The following is a 16,412-nucleotide window of genomic DNA, read 5'->3' as shown; positions in this document are numbered from 1 at the left end:
GGGGGGCCCCGTGCTTCCTGGAAAGGGCTCATTCAAGAAACAAACACCCGTGGGACTCAGGATGGGGGCGCCCCTTGGGGTTTTGTGTCAGGGGGCACTGGGCTCAGGGAAGGTCTGTGTGACCTCCTGCCACTGGACTTACTCACTGGAAAGCAGGACTTCTCAGCCTGGACACTCTCGGCCTGGGGGAGCGGAGAGCTCAGTGCTGGGGGCTACCCTTTGCATCAGAGGGCACCTAGCAGCCCCCCATAGCCCCCAGAGGGCACCCAGCAGCCCCCCATAGCCCCCAGAGGGCACCTAGCAGCCCCCCATAACCCCCAGAGGGCACCTAGCAGCCCCCCATAGCCCCCAGAGGGCACCCAGCAGCCCCCCATAGCCCCCAGAGGGCACCCAGCAGCCCCCCATAGCCCCCAGAGGGCACCCAGCAGCCCCCCATAGCTCCCAGAGGGCACCCAGCAGCCCCCCATAGCTCCCAGAGGGCACCCAGCAGCCCCCCATAGCCCCCAGAGGGCACCCAGCAGCCCCCCATAGCCCCCAGAGGGCACCCAGCAGCCCCCCATAGCCCCCAGAGGGCACCCAGCAGCCCCCCATAGCCCCCCAGAGGGTACCTAGCAGCCCCCCACAGCTCCCAGAGGGCACCCAGCAGCCCCCCATACCCCCCAGAGGGCACCCAGCAGCCCCCCATAGCCCCCAGAGGGCACCTAGCAGGCCCCCATAGCTCCCCGGTCGCTGTGGCAACCAGTAATGTCTCCAGACATTGCCCAATGTCTCCTGGGAGCGGGGGGCAGGGGGCTCGATGGCACTAGAATCGCCCCGAGTGAAGAACCCTGCTGCTCACCCCTAGTCTGACCGGCCGTGTGAGACGGGTAACTAACAGGCGGCTCCGAGGTCGCCGTGAGGGCTCCGTGTGCTGACCTGCTGCCTGGACGCAGAAGGGATTCCATGGATGTAACCTCACCGGCTCCCTGACCATCGGTTTCTAACCTGGGCAAGTCCGGGCTCGTAGCCACCGTCCCCCCGACCCCCCGGGGCATATAACTTCTTTAGAGAAAGGCTTATCTCTGCTTTAGAGAGGCCTGTTCCTGACTTCTGTGCCTCTGGGGTGCACACCTTTGAAATCTGCTTCTCTGCGGACTGCCCCCCCCCCCAGTCAAACCGCCGGGAAGCGGAGTCAGAATCTCCAGGGTCCTGTCACCCGGGAACCCCCACGTCTGTCATCGTCTGGAGGCACGACGCTGCAAACGGCCGCCTTCATTCCGGAGGCATGAGGCTGCAAACTGCCTCCCTCATTCCAGAGACACGACGCTGCAAACTGCCTCCTTCATTCCAGAGACACGACGCTGCAAACTGCCTCCCTCATTCCAGGGGCACGACGCTGCAAACTGCCATTTGAGGAAAGCATCTTTTTTTTTTCTTCTTTCTTCAGTCTGTTGAGATCTCGTGTCCTCTTGTTTGGCTCAAATACATTCTCATAAAAATTCTCTCCAGGTTTGGATGTTTCTTACGTCGACAGCGTGCGGAAGTGCCGGCATCAGGACTCGAAAGAGGGACCCCGACACACTGCCTCCCATCCGGAGCTGAGGAGGACATCCGTGTGGTCTTCGAGAGGCTGGGTTTTCCTGTGGAGCTGCATGGTGAACCGGGGCCACCGCAGGCCCTGCGTCCGGCACGCCGAGGGGGCTGGCCCGGCGAGGCTGCTGGCCGGACTGTGTGTGTGGGATTGCTCCAGCACGGACGTGTGAGCTTCCCCCTCTGGGCTCCTCGGCTGCTGGGAACAGTCCCCTTTCTCCTCCCACTGCCTGAACCCCTTCCTCCTCCCACTGACCACACCCCTAGCACCCCTCAAAACCCCGTCCTCAATGCCTTCAAGACATTTTCCCTGACTGTCTCCCGTCCCTGAGACTGAACCACTGGGCTGCCTTCTACTGGGTAGGTGCTTCTCTTGTCGAACGCATCATGTGTTGTCATTTAAGAAAAAATGTTTGTTCTTCCCTCTGTGAATCATTTGAAGGTTGGGATTATATCTTAATTTTCTTTTCCTTTCTCTCTCTCTCTGTGTGTGTGTGTGTGTGTGTGTGTGTGTGTGTGTGACAGAGACAGGGAGAGAGACAGAGAGAGGGACAGACAGTCAGGAAGGGAGAGAGATGAGAAGCATCAATTCTTTGTTGCGGCTCCTTAATTGTTCACTGATTGCTTTCTCGTATGTGCCTTGACCGGGGGGTTACAGCAGACCAAGTGACCCCTTGCTCAAGCCAGTGACCTTTGGGCTCAAGCCAGCCACCATGGGGTCACGTCCCTGATCCCATGCTCAAGCCAATGACCCTGCAGTCAAGCTGGCGACCTCAGGGTTTCGAACCTGGGTCCTCCATGTCCCAGTCTGACGCTCTATCCACTGCACTACCGCCTAGTCAGGCTGAAAACAACAACAACAACATTGAGCGTGTGGCAGCTGAACGGAAGAACGGATGAGCGAACCCCTGAGTGGAGACGAGAGCAGAGGGGCAGGAAGGGGCGTGGAGGCACAGAGGACCCGCCCGGACGCACCTGTCAGGTAGGTCAGAGCATCAAAGGGCACCTCCTCGTAATCGTTCAGAAACATCTGGACCTGCCGCATGCTGATCCTCAGGTCGGACTCGTTGAACTCGTACGGAATATTCCAGCCTGCGTGGGGCAGAGGAGCAGCACAGGCTTCAGGGCCGAGGCGCTCGACTTCCACCCGGAGATGCAGCCGGCAGAGTTCCCACCCACGCGGACCAGGGACCTCTGCCCGCCGCACGCACGTGAGCACGGGGCCAGCCGCCCCGGCGTCGACGCTGACCCCGGACGGACGAACGTGCAGGCCATCTGGTCTGAGAACACAGCCCTGCTAGGACCCGTTTCCTACGGCTCTCCCCATTGGTTCAGAAAGCTGTTCGTCTGCTGGGATTGGGGGGGGATGGGAATTATTCAGCCGGGCGGGAACACGGCCGTAAGGCACAGACTGCCAAAAAAATGACGCTATGTCACGGCTGGAGAGGAGCCGGTGTGACGAGACCACTGAACGCAGGCAGCTGGGACTTCGTCAAAGGGAGGAGGGGATGCCCGCCGTGACAACACCAGCCTTGTCTTTCTAAGGGTGTGCTGACGACTGACCCGGGGCTGGACCGGCACTGTGTGTGCAGGGAGCCCCGCGCTCAACAGGGGCCTCTCCTTTCCTCCCAGGTCCTGGCGTGCAAATCAAAACACAAGGAAACAACCAAACAGGGAAGTTCGTGTCCCGGCAAAGAAGACGCAACGGGGCCGTTGGTTGCCAGCCAAGCTGTCGCGTGGGTTTTGGGGGGTCTGCCATGGAGGAGGGGGGATGTGGGTGTGCAAGGCGGACGCGTCCCCTCCCCACCCCCGGCTGTCTCGTTCCTGCGTCCCTCAGGGGAAGGGTCAGCTGGTCTGCACAGCGAACTGGGCCGGGGTGTGCAGGTAGAAGGGAAGGAAGAGGGTGTTCAGAAAGAGTCACCAAAAAGCAATTTGCCCCCTTCTCTAAAACGAGCTGCTGAGAATCCCTGAAGTGGGTCATTCCGAAGCCGTCACAGGGACTCAGAGGCGGCCCATCAGTGAGAGAGAGAGAGAGAGAATACAACCTTAAAACCACAATGACATGGGTGGGCCCTGGCCGGTTGGCTCAGTGGTGGGGTGTCAGCCTGGCGTGTGGATGTGTGGGATTTGATCCCTGGCCAGGGCACACAGGAGAAGTGACCGTCTGCTTTTCCACTCTTCCCCTCTCCCTTCTCTCTCTCTTTCTCTCTCTCATTTCCTCCCACAATCAGGGCTCAGCTGGAGCAAGTTGGCCCTAGGGAGCTGAGGAGGGCTCCATAACCCCTCAGGTGCTAAAAATAGCTTGGTTGCTGAGCAACAGAGCAATGCCCCAGATGGGCAGAGCACCCCCTGGTAGGGGGCGTGCTGGGTGGATCCCAGGTGGTCAGGGCACATGCAGGAGTCCATCTCTCTGCCTCCCCACCTCTCACTTCAGAAAAAGAAATCCACAGCAGAGGGAAGGGCCTACCGTCCCCCTTTATCACGTCACTTCAGCAACGAGGGGCTCTGATGCAGGAACGCCTCTTCCCGCTGACACTGACACGGACCTGGTTTATAGGGTTCCCGGGTTTATTAAATGAAAAGACAGGACCCTCGGTAAAACGATAACGGTTTCAGATAAACAACAAGTCACGTTGGGGACGAGGATGTCCCAGAGATCTCCTGGAACGGTCTTCTCCTGGCAAAGCCCTCTCTCGGGGGGCCACCGGAACCCACCCCAGCCGAGTCTCTGGCCGGCACCCCCACCACCACCCCCACCACCCCCCCGAAGCCCAGGGGCGCCATCACCTCTCACCCAGAGGCCCGAAGTTCCGCCGCTCCTGGACGACGGCGTGGAAGAAACAGAGGCCGAACAGCAGTCTCTGCCACAGGGCGGCCTTGGCGCAGCTCTGGAAGAAGGCGGGGTCGGAGACGGGGTCGCTGAGGTAGGACCGCAGGAGGTTGGCCCGGAGCCCCTTGGGCGGCTCGTTGGTCATCTTGACGCCGTTCTGGAGGATGCTGACGGGAAACTTCTCCGATGGGTAGCTGGTCAGCCAGAGTCTGGAAGGACGACAGGCCCCCCCACTCCTTAGAGCAGTGGTTCTCAACCTTTCTAATGCCGTGACCCCACAGTACAGTTCCTCGTGTGGCGGTGACCCCAAGCCAAAAAGTAATTTTGGTGGCTACTTCATAACTGTAATTTTGCTACAGTTATGATTCGGAATGTAAATACCTGATATGCATAATGTATTTTCCGATGGCTTTAGGCGACCCCGCTGGGGTCGCGACCCACAGGTTGAGAACCGGCTGCCTTAGAGGAAGGCAACAACTTAAGTGGAAAATGACGGCAATGAAGAAATAAAATCACGGCTGCCATTCAGGAAGGACCGCCAGAGGCCGAGACCCACGCTGAGAATGCCATCGGTCCCTTCCCTGGCTTTCGTCCTCACAGCCGCCCTCTGGGGAGGGGTCCGCCGTCCCCTCTTTCTGACCAGCGGGGAGGTGGAGGCCGGGAGAAGTCAGGTACACACCACGTAGAAGTGGCCAAACGGGGACGTGGCCTCAGGGCTCTCTGACTGGAAAGCCACTGTCCCTATTTCCAGGGTCCTCTCTCTCCCAGCCAGGCTGGTCAAGCGCTCCACCCCACGCCCCAGGGAGGCTGAAGTGAGCATTCCAGACACCCGCAGCCCTGCGGCGAGGGAGGAAATGGAGGCACAGGGCAGAAAACCCTGGAAAGCAGAATGCTATAGCGCAGGACACTGTGACCCCCAGGCTGCAGGGCGGGGGGGGGGCTCGTCTGGTGTTGGGACCCTCGGGAAGAGAGGTTTGAGTCGGGGGGAGATGCCTGCAAGCCAGAGCCCCACATCCAGCATGCCCTGTTTTATTATTTACTCATTTTAGAGAGAGAGAGAGAGAGAGAGAGAGAGAGAGAAGGGGGGAGGAGCTGGAAGCATCAACTCCCGTATGTGCCTTGACCAGGCGAGCCCAGGGTTTCGAACCGGCGACCTCAGCGTTCCCAGGCCTGTGCTTTATCTGTTGTGCTACCGCAGGTCGGGTGAGTGTGGCCTGTTTCTGTTTTTTAAATGAAGTTTTATTGGAACTGGCCCGGCCCCTTTGTTGACCTGTTAAGTACGACTGTTTTCATGCCGAGTTGACCAGTTGCCACAGAGACCATAGGGCCCACCAAAGTGTCCGAATTATTTACTGTCCGGCACTTCACAGAAAAAACTTGACTGTTGCAGAGGAAACAGCATTTGAAATCGACCTTGAAAATATGAACGATGTCTTCCCTTTAACATATAAAAGCTTATCTACTCCCACAAAAAAAACAACAACAAAGGAAAGCTATGTAAAAATACATAAAAGGAAAAAAATTAAAATGTTATCACGTAGAGCAGGGGTCAGGAACCTTTTTTGGCTGAGAGAGCCATGAACACCACATATTTTAAAATGTAATTCCAGCCTGACCTGGTGGTGGCGCAGTGGATAGAGCGTCGGACTGGGATGCGGAAGGACCCAGGTTCGAGACTCCAAGGTTGCCAGCTTCTGTGCGGGCTCATCTGGTTTGAGCCAGGCCCACCAGCTTGAGCCCAAGGTCGCTGGCTCCAGCAAGGGGTTGCTCGATCTGCTGAAGGCCCACAGTCAAGGCACATATGAGAAAGCCATCAATGAACAACTAAGGTGTTGCAACGTGCAATGAAAAACTAATGATTGATGCTTCTCATCTCTCTCTGTTCCTGTCTGTCCCTGTCTATCCCTCTCTCTGACTCACTCTCTGTCTCTGTAAAAAATATATAAATAAATAAAAAATTAAAAAAAAAATGTAATTCCGTGAGAGCCATGCAACGACCCGTGTACCTTACGCATTATCCAATAAAAATCTGGTGTTGTCCCGGAGGACAGCTGTGATTGGCTCCAGCCACCTACAACCATGAACATGTAGGAAATGAATGGATTGTATACATGAGAATGTTTTATATTTTTAACGTTATTATTTTTTTTATTAAAGATTTGTCTGCGAGTCAAATGCAGCCATCAAAAGAGCCACATCTGGCTCACGAGCCATAGGTTCCCGACCCCTGATGTAGAGGCTAACATTTTGGAAAATTGGCTTTTGGGCTTGTTATTCATCTGTTTTCTTCCTACCCAAGCTCAAGTTACCCACGCGCACCGTGGTCTCCCATGTTTCCCTGTTGCAGGTTTGTGTGTGTGTGTGTGTCTGTGTGTGTGTGTGTATCTGTGTGTGTGTGTCTGTGTGTGTGTGTGTGTGTGTGTGTGTGTCTGTGTGTGTGTGTGTCTGTGTGTGTGTGTTGGTTTTGCCAGACATTAGAGAAATTTCCAACAGGTGGATTTGGGGGTGGAAGGTCATTAAAAATAGGACACAGATGGAGCCACCACACGGAGGGGAGAGTCAGGATGGGGAGGAGGCTCGCTGGGCGGTCTGCTGTGGGCGTGGCTCAGGGCTGGGAGGGGAGGGGACAGGTGACCAATGGGCCTGACTTCACTCTGCCGGTGCGGTGACGTCGACCTCACATCAACACCATTGCTGTCACGTATTTTTGAAGTGGTGCCAGTTTTTAAAAACCGAGGGCTTTTTAAAAAAAAAATTCTAGACCCCCATATTCTCTTTAAAATAATGGAAAAATCAGATCCCAAGAGGCCCGTGTGCCTTCATGGCCACGGCCAGCTGGTATCAGACAGTGACTGCTCTTCTCTCCCGGTGTGTGTTTCCAGTTCGCCACAGTCCCCACCGCTCCCTATTGTGTCCCATCGAGGTCTCCCCACGATGACTGCTACTGTCCTGTGGGAGGTGGAATGTGTCCTGGGCTTGGTCCCCCTCACTCGTTATGTCACATTCATGGCTTCCGTAGGCACTTGAGTTCATGACTTTTGGGTTAGGACCACGATACAGAACACCTTAAGGCCTGACCTGTGGTGGCGCAGTGGATAAAGCCTCAGCCTGGAACGCTGAGGTTGGCGGTTCGAAACCCTGGACTTGGCCAGTCAAGGCTCATATGGAAGTTGATGCTTCCTGCTCCTCTCTCTCTCTCTCTCTCTCTCAATCTCTCCCCCCCTCTAAAAATGAATAAAAATAAATTCTTAAAAAGAAAACACCTTAAATGTTAGCATGAATCGTTTTCTTCTTCATTGAGTGGGTCACTGATGGTCAGTGAATCAACTCACCATCCCCACTCAAACAGGAGACTTGCAAATCGTGGGTCCCCTTAAACTCTTAACATGAATCTTACCCGAGTCTTACATGAATCGAGTCAACTGTGGCTTTGTCTATTCTTTTTAAAATTTTTTAAGATTTTTACTTATTTATTTTTTGTGACAGAGACAGAGAGAAAGGGAGAGATAGGGACAGACAGACAGGAAGGGAGAGAGATGAGAAGCATCAATTCTTTGTTGCGGCACCTTAGTTGTTCATTGATTGCTTTCTCATGTGTGCCTTGACCTGGAAGGGGGGGAGGGGGAGACTACAGCCGAGCCAGTGACCCTGTACTCAAGCTGGTAAGCCTGTGCTCGAGCCAGCAACCTCGGGGTCTTGAACCTGGGTCCTCTGCCTCCCAGGTTGACGCTCTATCTACTGCGCCACTGCCTGGTCAGGCGAGACTGACTGTCAGCTTCTTAATGGCAGAACCGTGTCTTGTTCCTCTTTGATTTCCCACCCCAGCAGGCTGTCTGCTCCCACAGGGGTTCAGGGGCAGGCCGGAGTCCAGGGGCAGGTCAGGGTCCAGGGGCAGGTCAGGGTCCAGGGGCAGGCCGGGGTCCAGGGGCAGGCCGGGGTGCAGGGACAGGCCGGGGTCCAGGGGCTGGCCGGGGTTCAGGGGCAGGTCGGGGTTCAGGGGCAGGTCGGGGTCCAGGGGCAGGCCGGGGTCCAGGGGCAGGTCGGGGTTCAGGGGCAGGTCGGGGTTCAGGGGCAGGTCGGGGTTCAGGGGCTGGCCGGGGTCCAGGGGCAGGTCGGGGTCCAGGGGCAGGTCGGGGTTCAGGGGCAGGTCGGGGTCCAGGGGCTGGCCGGGGTTCAGGGGCTGGCCGGGGTCCAGGGGCCGGCCGGGGTGCAGGGGCTGGCCAGGGTCCAGGGGCCAGCCGGGGCGCAGGGGCAGGTCGGGGCCCAGGGGCCGGCCGGGGTGCAGGGGCTGGCCAGGGTCCAGGGGCCAGCCGGGGCGCAGGGGCAGGCCGGGGTCCAGGGGCCGGCCGGGGTGCAGGGGCTGGCCAGGGTCCAGGGGCCAGCCGGGGCGCAGGGGCAGGTCGGGGCCCAGGGGCAGGTCGGGGTCCAGGGGCTGGCCGGGGTCCAGGGGCTGGCCGGGGTGCAAGGACAGGCCAGGGCCCAGGGGCCAGCCGGGGTGCAGGGGCCGGCCGGGGTTCAGGGGCAGGTCGGGGTGCAGGGGCCGGCCGGGGTTCAGGGGCAGGCAGGGGTGCAGGGGCCAGCCGGGGTCCAGGGGCAGGTCGGGGCCCAGGGGCAGGTCGGGGTTCAGGGGCCGGCCGGGGTTCAGGGGCAGGTCGGGGTTCAGGGGCCGGCCGGGGTCCAGGGGCAGGTCGGGGTTCAGGGGCAGGTCGGGGTGCAGGGGCAGGTCGGGGTTCAGGGGCCGGCCGGGGTCCAGGGGCAGGTCGGGGTTCAGGGGCAGGTCGGGGTGCAGGGGCAGGTCGGGGTTCAGGGGCAGGCCGGGGTGCAGGGGCCGGCCGGGGTTCAGGGGCAGGCAGGGGTGCAGGGGCCAGCCGGGGTCCAGGGGCAGGTCGGGGTTCAGGGGCAGGTCGGGGTTCAGGGGCAGGTCGGGGTGCAGGGGCAGGTCGGGGTTCAGGGGCCGGCCAGGGTCCAGGGGCAGGTCGGGGTTCAGGGGCAGGCCGGGGTGCAGGGGCCGGCCGGGGTCCAGGGGCAGGTCGGGGTCCAGGGGCCGGCCGGGGCCCAGGGGCCGGCCGGGGTTCAGGGGCAGGTCGGGGTTCAAGGACAGGCCGGGGTGCAGGGGCAGGCCGGGGTCCAGGGGCCGGCCGAGGTCCAGGGGCAGGTCGGGGTTCAGGGGCAGGTCGGGGTTCAGGGGCAGGTCGGGGTTCAGGGGCAGGCTGGGGTGCAGGGGCAGGCCGGGGTCCAGGGGCAGGTCGGGGTCCAGGGGCAGGTCGGGGTGCAGGGGCCGCATGGGGCAGCGCCTCACCTGAACCTGATGTTGGTGCTCTCGGGAACGACCACCTCCTCACAGAGCTTCTCCAGGGCCGGCATCCAGCTGGTGGCCAGGTGGCAGTTCTGCAGGACGACCCAGGTCCCGTCCTGGATGGCGGCGCGGATCATTTTGGCCGCGATGGGGCCTTGGCCTTGGCCCAGGGATATGATCTGTGTTTTGGGACCTCCCATGCCAAGATCATCAGCAAACTTCAGCAGGCCTGAGACCAGAAAGAAAAAGGGGCTGTTAGGAGAGGACCTGCCAGCCCGGACCGTACGAACAAGGACGTCACAGGAGGAGGGGTGGCAGGAAAACCCTGGGCCCAGAAAGAAACGCGGCTGGATTCCGTCAGTTACAAAATAACCCTCCGGGCAGCTGTAGACTTCTGGTAAGACGGAGAAAAAAGATACTATTGATGCCTCTTTTGCTCTGAATACACAGACACTCTTAATTTAAAAGGAATGACACAAATTTATATATATATATATATATATATCAGAGTTTGAAAGAAAGAGAAATTCCCAGGTGACAAAAATAAACAGGGAACTCAAAACGAGAGAGGTGAGCACATAACCAAAGAAGTAGGAAGTGAGTTTTTACAAATTTATTTTACTCGGAAAAAAAGGTGTTTGTACAGTGAAATTTCAAGCAGGTCTCTCTCACTTCTCTCTCCCTCGGAGGCAACAATGTTACTAGGTTTTGTAACTCCTACCAGAGATATTTTAACCATTTCAATCCTACATCTATACGATCATGCTTATGATACCACATGCGCTTTTCTTCACATAGAATTTTCCACATCGCTACATTTGTAAAAGTCTTATCCTATCCTTTTTCAAGGTTATATAGTATTTCACCATTGGAAAATGCCATGCTTTATTCAGTTAGTTTAGAGATTAAAGTTTCTCTGTGGGAGAGGGTGCACTCAAAAGAGGTGAACTGCTGGAACTGAGTTTCTTTTTTTTTAAAACAAAGTTAGGGTACTCACCCTGGCCGGTTGGCTCAGCAGTAGAGGGTCGGCCCGGTGTGTGCAAGTCCCGGGTTCGATTCCCGGCCAGGGCACACAGGAGAAGCGCCCATCTGCTTCTCCACCCCTCTCCCTCTCCTTCCTCTCTGTCTCTCTCTTCCCCTCCCGCAGCCGAGGCTCCACTGGAGCAAAGTTGGCCCCGGGCGCTGAGGATGGCTCCTTGGCCTCTGCTTCAGGCGCTAGAATGGCTCTGGTCACGGCAGAGCGACGCCCCAGATGGGCAGAGCATCGCCCCCTAGAGGGCGTGCCAGGTGGATCTCGGTCGGGCACATGCGGGAGTCTGTCTGACTGCCTTCCCCCCCTCTTCTCATTTCGGAAAAATACAAATAAATAAATAAAGTTAGGGTCCTCAAAGGGCTGCATCTGTGTTAAGAAGGCCAGAAATCAGACCCTCGCAGGTTGGCTTACTAGTAGAGTGTCAACCAGCATATGAAAGTCCCTAGTTCAATTTCTGGTCAGGGCACACAGGAGAAGTGTCCATCTGCTTTTCCACCCCTCCCCCTCTTGCTTCTCTCTCTGTCTCTCTCTCTTTCTTTCTTTCTCTCTCCCCATCCTGCAGCCATGCCTTGATTGGTTTCAACATTGACTAAGTCTCTGAGGATAGCTCAGTTGGTCCGAGCATCGGCCCCAGACGGGGCTTGCCAGGTGGATCCTGGTTGGAGTGTATCCGGGAGTTTATCTCCTCTCCTCTCACTTAAAAAAAATATATATATATAAAAGAGGGCGTTTCTGGTTTCTCTTGAAAAATCAGATGATCTGGCCTGCATTACCAGAGGGCACACGGCGTGGAGACTGAGCAGCACCCGGCCCCTCTGGGTGGGAAAAGGAGTTGTCAGGCGTCTGGCCCCAGCTTGGCCTGTTGACAGCTCGGCCTTTGCGGCCACCTGAGCTGGAGACTCCTGCTGTCGGGCACGCTGCTGTCACCCACGCACGCTCTGGGCTCTCTCTGTCCTTCACACAGCACTCGGCGCCTCACCCAGAGGCGGGGGAAGGTTGGCGCAGAAGAAAAGGTTGGGCCCCTTGCATTAGAAAGAAGCGTCAAGTTGAGGATTCGCGGGGCCCTTGAGAGGTCGGGGCCCAGGACGCCCGCCCGGTGTGCCCGCCCGCGTCAGATCCGCCTCCGGCCTCACCCGCCATGGGGTCCGCGCCGGGCGACAGCACGAAGATCAGCGGCGTGCAGCAGCTGGAGTCGCCGTAGGAGCCCTGGAGGTCGAAGGTCGGGGCTTCCGTGTAGACGGCGCCCATGTGCTCGGCGATGAACGCCCGCGCGGCCGGGATCATCTTGTCGGGCCGCAGACACCGGAGGACCGCCATCCTCTCCAGCCCCGGGAGGAACTTCCAGGGCCCCGGGAACGGCTCCTCGTGGGGCCGGGCCGCGTCGTAGACCAGCTGCCACGCCCCGGCGTTGCGCTCCACGTGCTCCCGCAGGCCCCTCAGCGGGGGCAGGGCGGAGGCGCGGACCACCTCCCCCCAGGCCTTCTCGGACAGCCACTGGGGCGCCGGGTTGGGGAAGGGGTTGTCCAGGGCCAGGCCGCCGGTCAGGAGGAAGCGCCAGACCTCCTCGTCCACGGCCCCCTGCTCTTTCAGGATGCCGACGGTCAGCAGGAGGGAGAAGAGCAGCTTGTCCTTCTCGAAGAGCGAGCGGCAGACGTTGTTGTAGACGCTGAGGGTGAAGTGCTCGGCGATGGCCCGGAGGCGCTGCTGCAGCTCCTCGCTCCGCCGGCTGCGCGCCAGGGCCTGCCGGTAGAGGCCGAGGAACCAGGCCAGGGAGTACTGGTACATGGGCTCGAGGTGGGCCAGGTCCGAGACGCAGAAGAACAGGGTGGCCGAGCGCACGGCCACGGGCGTGTAGCCCAGGCGGGTCCGGTCGATCTGCCTCTCCGTGGCCGAGGCGACCTCCTGCTTCTGGGAGATGTCCTCGGACAGCTCCCGGGAGGCAGACAGGACGCGGAGGGCCGTCTCGTCCTCCAGGATGTTGCCCTCGGACAGCGAGAGGATCTCCAGGATCCTGTCCTCGATCTCCTGCAGCTGCTGCCTGTTCCGGGCGCCCTCCACGATCAGCCGGTTCTTCTTCTCCTCCAGCTCGGGCCTCTCCTCGGCGGCCACGAGGCCCAGCAGCTGGTCCTGCAGGCCCAGCGGGGTGATCATGAAGTTGAGCAGGCAGACCTTGACGGCCACCTCGGGCAGGTAGTGCGGGTTGCGCAGGCGGGTGGTGAGGTAGAGCCGGAAGCCGCGGGAGTACTCCAGCACGCTCTCGCCCAGCCGCAGGTACTCCACCCCCTGCTGCCTGAAGGTGGACTTGAGCAAGACCGGCTCGAGGAAGGCGTCCAGCTCCTCGCCCACGTGCTCCAGCAGGACGGGGCTCCCCAGCTGCAGGGCGTTCTCCAGCGCCCGCACGTAGCCGCCGTCCGAGAGCCGGGCTACCGACAGCCGGTTGGCCTTCTCCATGTTCTTGACCCACTTGTTGGCCTGGCCCTGGGGGTCGATCATCAGAGGCCAGCGCCTGGAGTTGGACACGATGATGCCGTTGTCGATGGAGAAGGAGTCGACGGGCAGCCCCGCCATCTGCCAGGCGCGGATCTGGATGGGGTCCCCCAAGGTGCCGCTGAGGCTGAAGTCGCCGGAGCCCGGGATGAGCCGCTGCTGGCAGCGGGCCAGCCACCGGCCCTGGCACCGGGCCCGGAAGTCCACGGTGAAGGCCCCCAGGTACGCCACTGTGCCCGAGGACAGCAGCACGTCGCCCGTCAGGTGGGTGTAGCGGACGCCCAGCTGCCGGGCAGCCTCCGTCCAGCGGTCCTTCTCCCCGCCGAGGCCGCTGATCAGCTGCTCCGCCCGGAGCAGCTTCTGGGAGCAGACCTCGATGCCCTCCTCCAAGGCCCGCTTCCGGGCCAGCATCTCCTCGAAGTCGTCGTTGAGGACCTGCAGGCGGTCCTCCACCAGCTTCAGCTCCGCCCGCTTGCCGCTCAGCCTCTCCCTCTGGGCGTCCAGCCTGCCCTCCGCCTCCCGCAGCCGCTCCCGCTTGGGGGCCACCACCTTGGCCACGCGGTCGTACACCTCCATGGCCCTCACCCACTTGCACAGGCCCTCGCAGGCGGACGACACGTTCTTGATGACGGCCGGCTGGAAGTCCGGGTGGTCGACAAATCTCTCTCGGATCCGTTTCGTGATCGCCGGGGGGATGTTGTCCTTGTCGTACGTCTTCAGACTCTCCAAGAACTTCAGGTCCCCGAGAATCTTTCTGGACAGACCCCAGTAATCTTCTATCATCTTTCCTGTTTGAGACAAAGAGACAGGTAATACGAGTATGAAGAGGTTCTGACTGAGACTTAAAGCCTTGTGATGCTGCCTGACCAGGCGGTGGCGTAGTGGATAGAGAGTCGGACTGGGATGCTGAGGAAACAGGTTCGAGACCCCGAGGTCGCCAGCTTGAACGCGGGCTCATCTGGCTTGAGCAAAATAAAAAATAATATGCTCATCAGCTTAGACCCAAGGTCGCTGGCTCGAGCAAAGGGTTACTCGGTCTGCTGAAGGCCCGTGGTCAAGGCACATATGAGAAAGCAATCAATGAACAACTAAGGTGTCCCAACGAAAAACTGATGATTGATGCTTCTCATCTCTCTCTGTTTCTGTCTGTCTGTCCCTATCTATCCCTCTCTGACTCACTCTCTCTGTCCCTGTAAAGAAAAAAAAAAAAGCCTTGTGGTGGCTACTCTTCAGACTTGAGGAAGGAGAAAGAAAGGAGGGAGGGAGGGAAGAAAGGAGGGAGGGAGGGAGGGAGGGAGGGAGGAAGAGGGAGAAAGAAAGAAAGAAAAATAAACTCCTACTGAAAACGTTTAGAGTAGAGAAAATACTCAGTATGACACCATCACGGTGGACACGTGTCCTTATACATGTGTCCAAACCCACAGGATGGAGGACACTGAGAGCCCACAACGGACTCTGGGTGGTGACCAGGGGTCAGCGTGGGTTCACCTGACCACTCAGGTGGGGGGAGATCGTGTCTGTGTGAGGGCGGGGAGACAGGAAAATCTCTTTGATGCGAACTGGACACTGCTCTAAAATGTATAAAATCTGAATGAGAAAAAGGGAAAGTCAGTCCTCCTTGTGAGTCAGGAGGGAGGGGAGGCCAGAGAAGAACTGGGGGAGGGGAAAGGAGCTTGCACCTGGACAGAAGGACCACCCGTGGCCTCCCCAGAAGCGAAGCAGGTCCCTAGTCTCCCGGGTCCCTAGTCTCCCGGGACCTGTCATTGTGCTAAGGACAGACAGACAGACGAACGGACAGAGCCCCAACCTCATCCCCGGACAACACTTTCTTTGAAAGGTTAATGTCTTGAAAAAATGGGTTGAGGTCCTTTTTTTGGGGGGGCTCAGAGCACTGTAAATACTTGCCAAACTCGGGCTCCTCAAAAATGCGGTACCAGAGACGCTGTATTAAATACAACCAGTCCAGCCTGACCAGGCGGTGGCGCAGTGGACAGAGCGTCGGACTGGGACGCAGAGGACCCAGGTTCAAGACCCTGAGGTCGCCAGCTTGAGTGTGGGCTCGCCTGGCTTGAGCAAGGGGTCACTGGCTCTGCTGTAGCCCCCCAGTCAAGGCACATATGAGAAAGCAATCAATGAACAACTAAGGTGCCACAATGAAGAACTGATGCTTCTCATCTCTCTCCCTTCCTGTCTGTCCCTATCTGTCCCTCTCTCTGTCTCTGTCCCAATACATAAATACATACATACATACAACCGGTCCAGTCTGTTCTGTTCCCAGTTGCAAGCACAGACCGAAAAAGATGCCCCAAACCAAATACCTTACACTTTCACCCTCTCCCTGGGGGTCTGTTCTCACCTCCATTCCCAACGGGGTCCACAAAACCACCCCCTGGGCTGGAGGTCATTCCCCTGTTTCACGAGTGAGACTGACTTTCCCGGAACTGGACAGGAAGCGGTGAGTGGAGCTCAGACCCAGACCAGGCGTCCCGGTCCACACGCGCTTCCTCTTGGCCGGGCTTTGGCTCGGCGGGGGGTCACCCCCAGGGCCCTGCGCTCCCTGCTCCCTGACCGAGGGAAGAGGCGATGGTGCCGGCACACAGAGCTCCCTGGTGCACACGCACAGCCCGAGCCTTCCTCGTTTCCTCTGAGACTCTGCACACACTGCCCACGGGCCCGGGAGGGGGAGGTGGCCTGGGCTCCCCTCCTGCCGGGGAAGAGCATTCCCCCGGGCCTCTGGCCGGAGACGGGGTGCAGGGCGGGGTGGGGGGTTACCGCTGCCGCCGGGGTCCGGCTTCACCCGGGCCTCTGGCCAGAGACAGGGTGCAGGGCGGGGTGGGGGTGGGGGGTTACCGCTGCCGCCGGGGTCCGGCTTCCGCTCCGGCCTCAGTCCTTTCATGACGCAGATGCTCTCCATGACCAGCTTGACGGGCCCCGGGGGGTTCTGCATCGACTTCACCAGCGAGATGTCCGCCGGGTTCAGGGTGTCCAGGGCGGCCAGCGCGGCCTCCAGGGCGGGCATCGCCTCGGCCAGGTCCCCCTCGCACTCGTCCTGCGGGCAGCACGGGGACAGCAGGGGGTCAGGGCCGCCGGGCCGGGCAGCGGGCAGCACGGGGTCAGCGGGGGTCAGGGCCGCCGGGCAGCGGGCAGCACGGGGTCAGCGGGGGTCAGAGCCGCCAGGCCGGGCAGTGGGCAGCACA

General features: G+C 59.4%; 1 protein-coding gene across 2 annotated transcripts in view; it reads right to left on the bottom strand.

Moving 5' to 3' along the window:
• Positions 1–16,412, bottom strand: part of DNAH3 (dynein axonemal heavy chain 3) — a 208,317-nt gene that overhangs the window by 21,820 nt on the left and 170,085 nt on the right. For both annotated transcript variants that reach the window (XM_066383459.1, XM_066383458.1), the window contains exons 52-56: positions 16,066–16,264; positions 11,862–14,003; positions 9,699–9,924; positions 4,364–4,608; positions 2,545–2,661 (exon numbers count right to left, since the gene is read on the bottom strand). In XM_066383459.1, coding sequence (XP_066239556.1) covers positions 2,545–2,661; positions 4,364–4,608; positions 9,699–9,924; positions 11,862–14,003; positions 16,066–16,264 — 2,929 coding nt within the window. The remainder of the gene's footprint in view (positions 1–2,544; positions 2,662–4,363; positions 4,609–9,698; positions 9,925–11,861; positions 14,004–16,065; positions 16,265–16,412) is intronic.

This window comes from Saccopteryx leptura, chromosome 4 (genome assembly GCF_036850995.1).
Source record: "Saccopteryx leptura isolate mSacLep1 chromosome 4, mSacLep1_pri_phased_curated, whole genome shotgun sequence".
Taxonomy (NCBI): Eukaryota; Metazoa; Chordata; class Mammalia; order Chiroptera; family Emballonuridae; genus Saccopteryx; species Saccopteryx leptura.
Note: the sequence above shows the minus strand (reverse complement) of the source record. Positions and strands in the feature narration are given on the sequence as shown.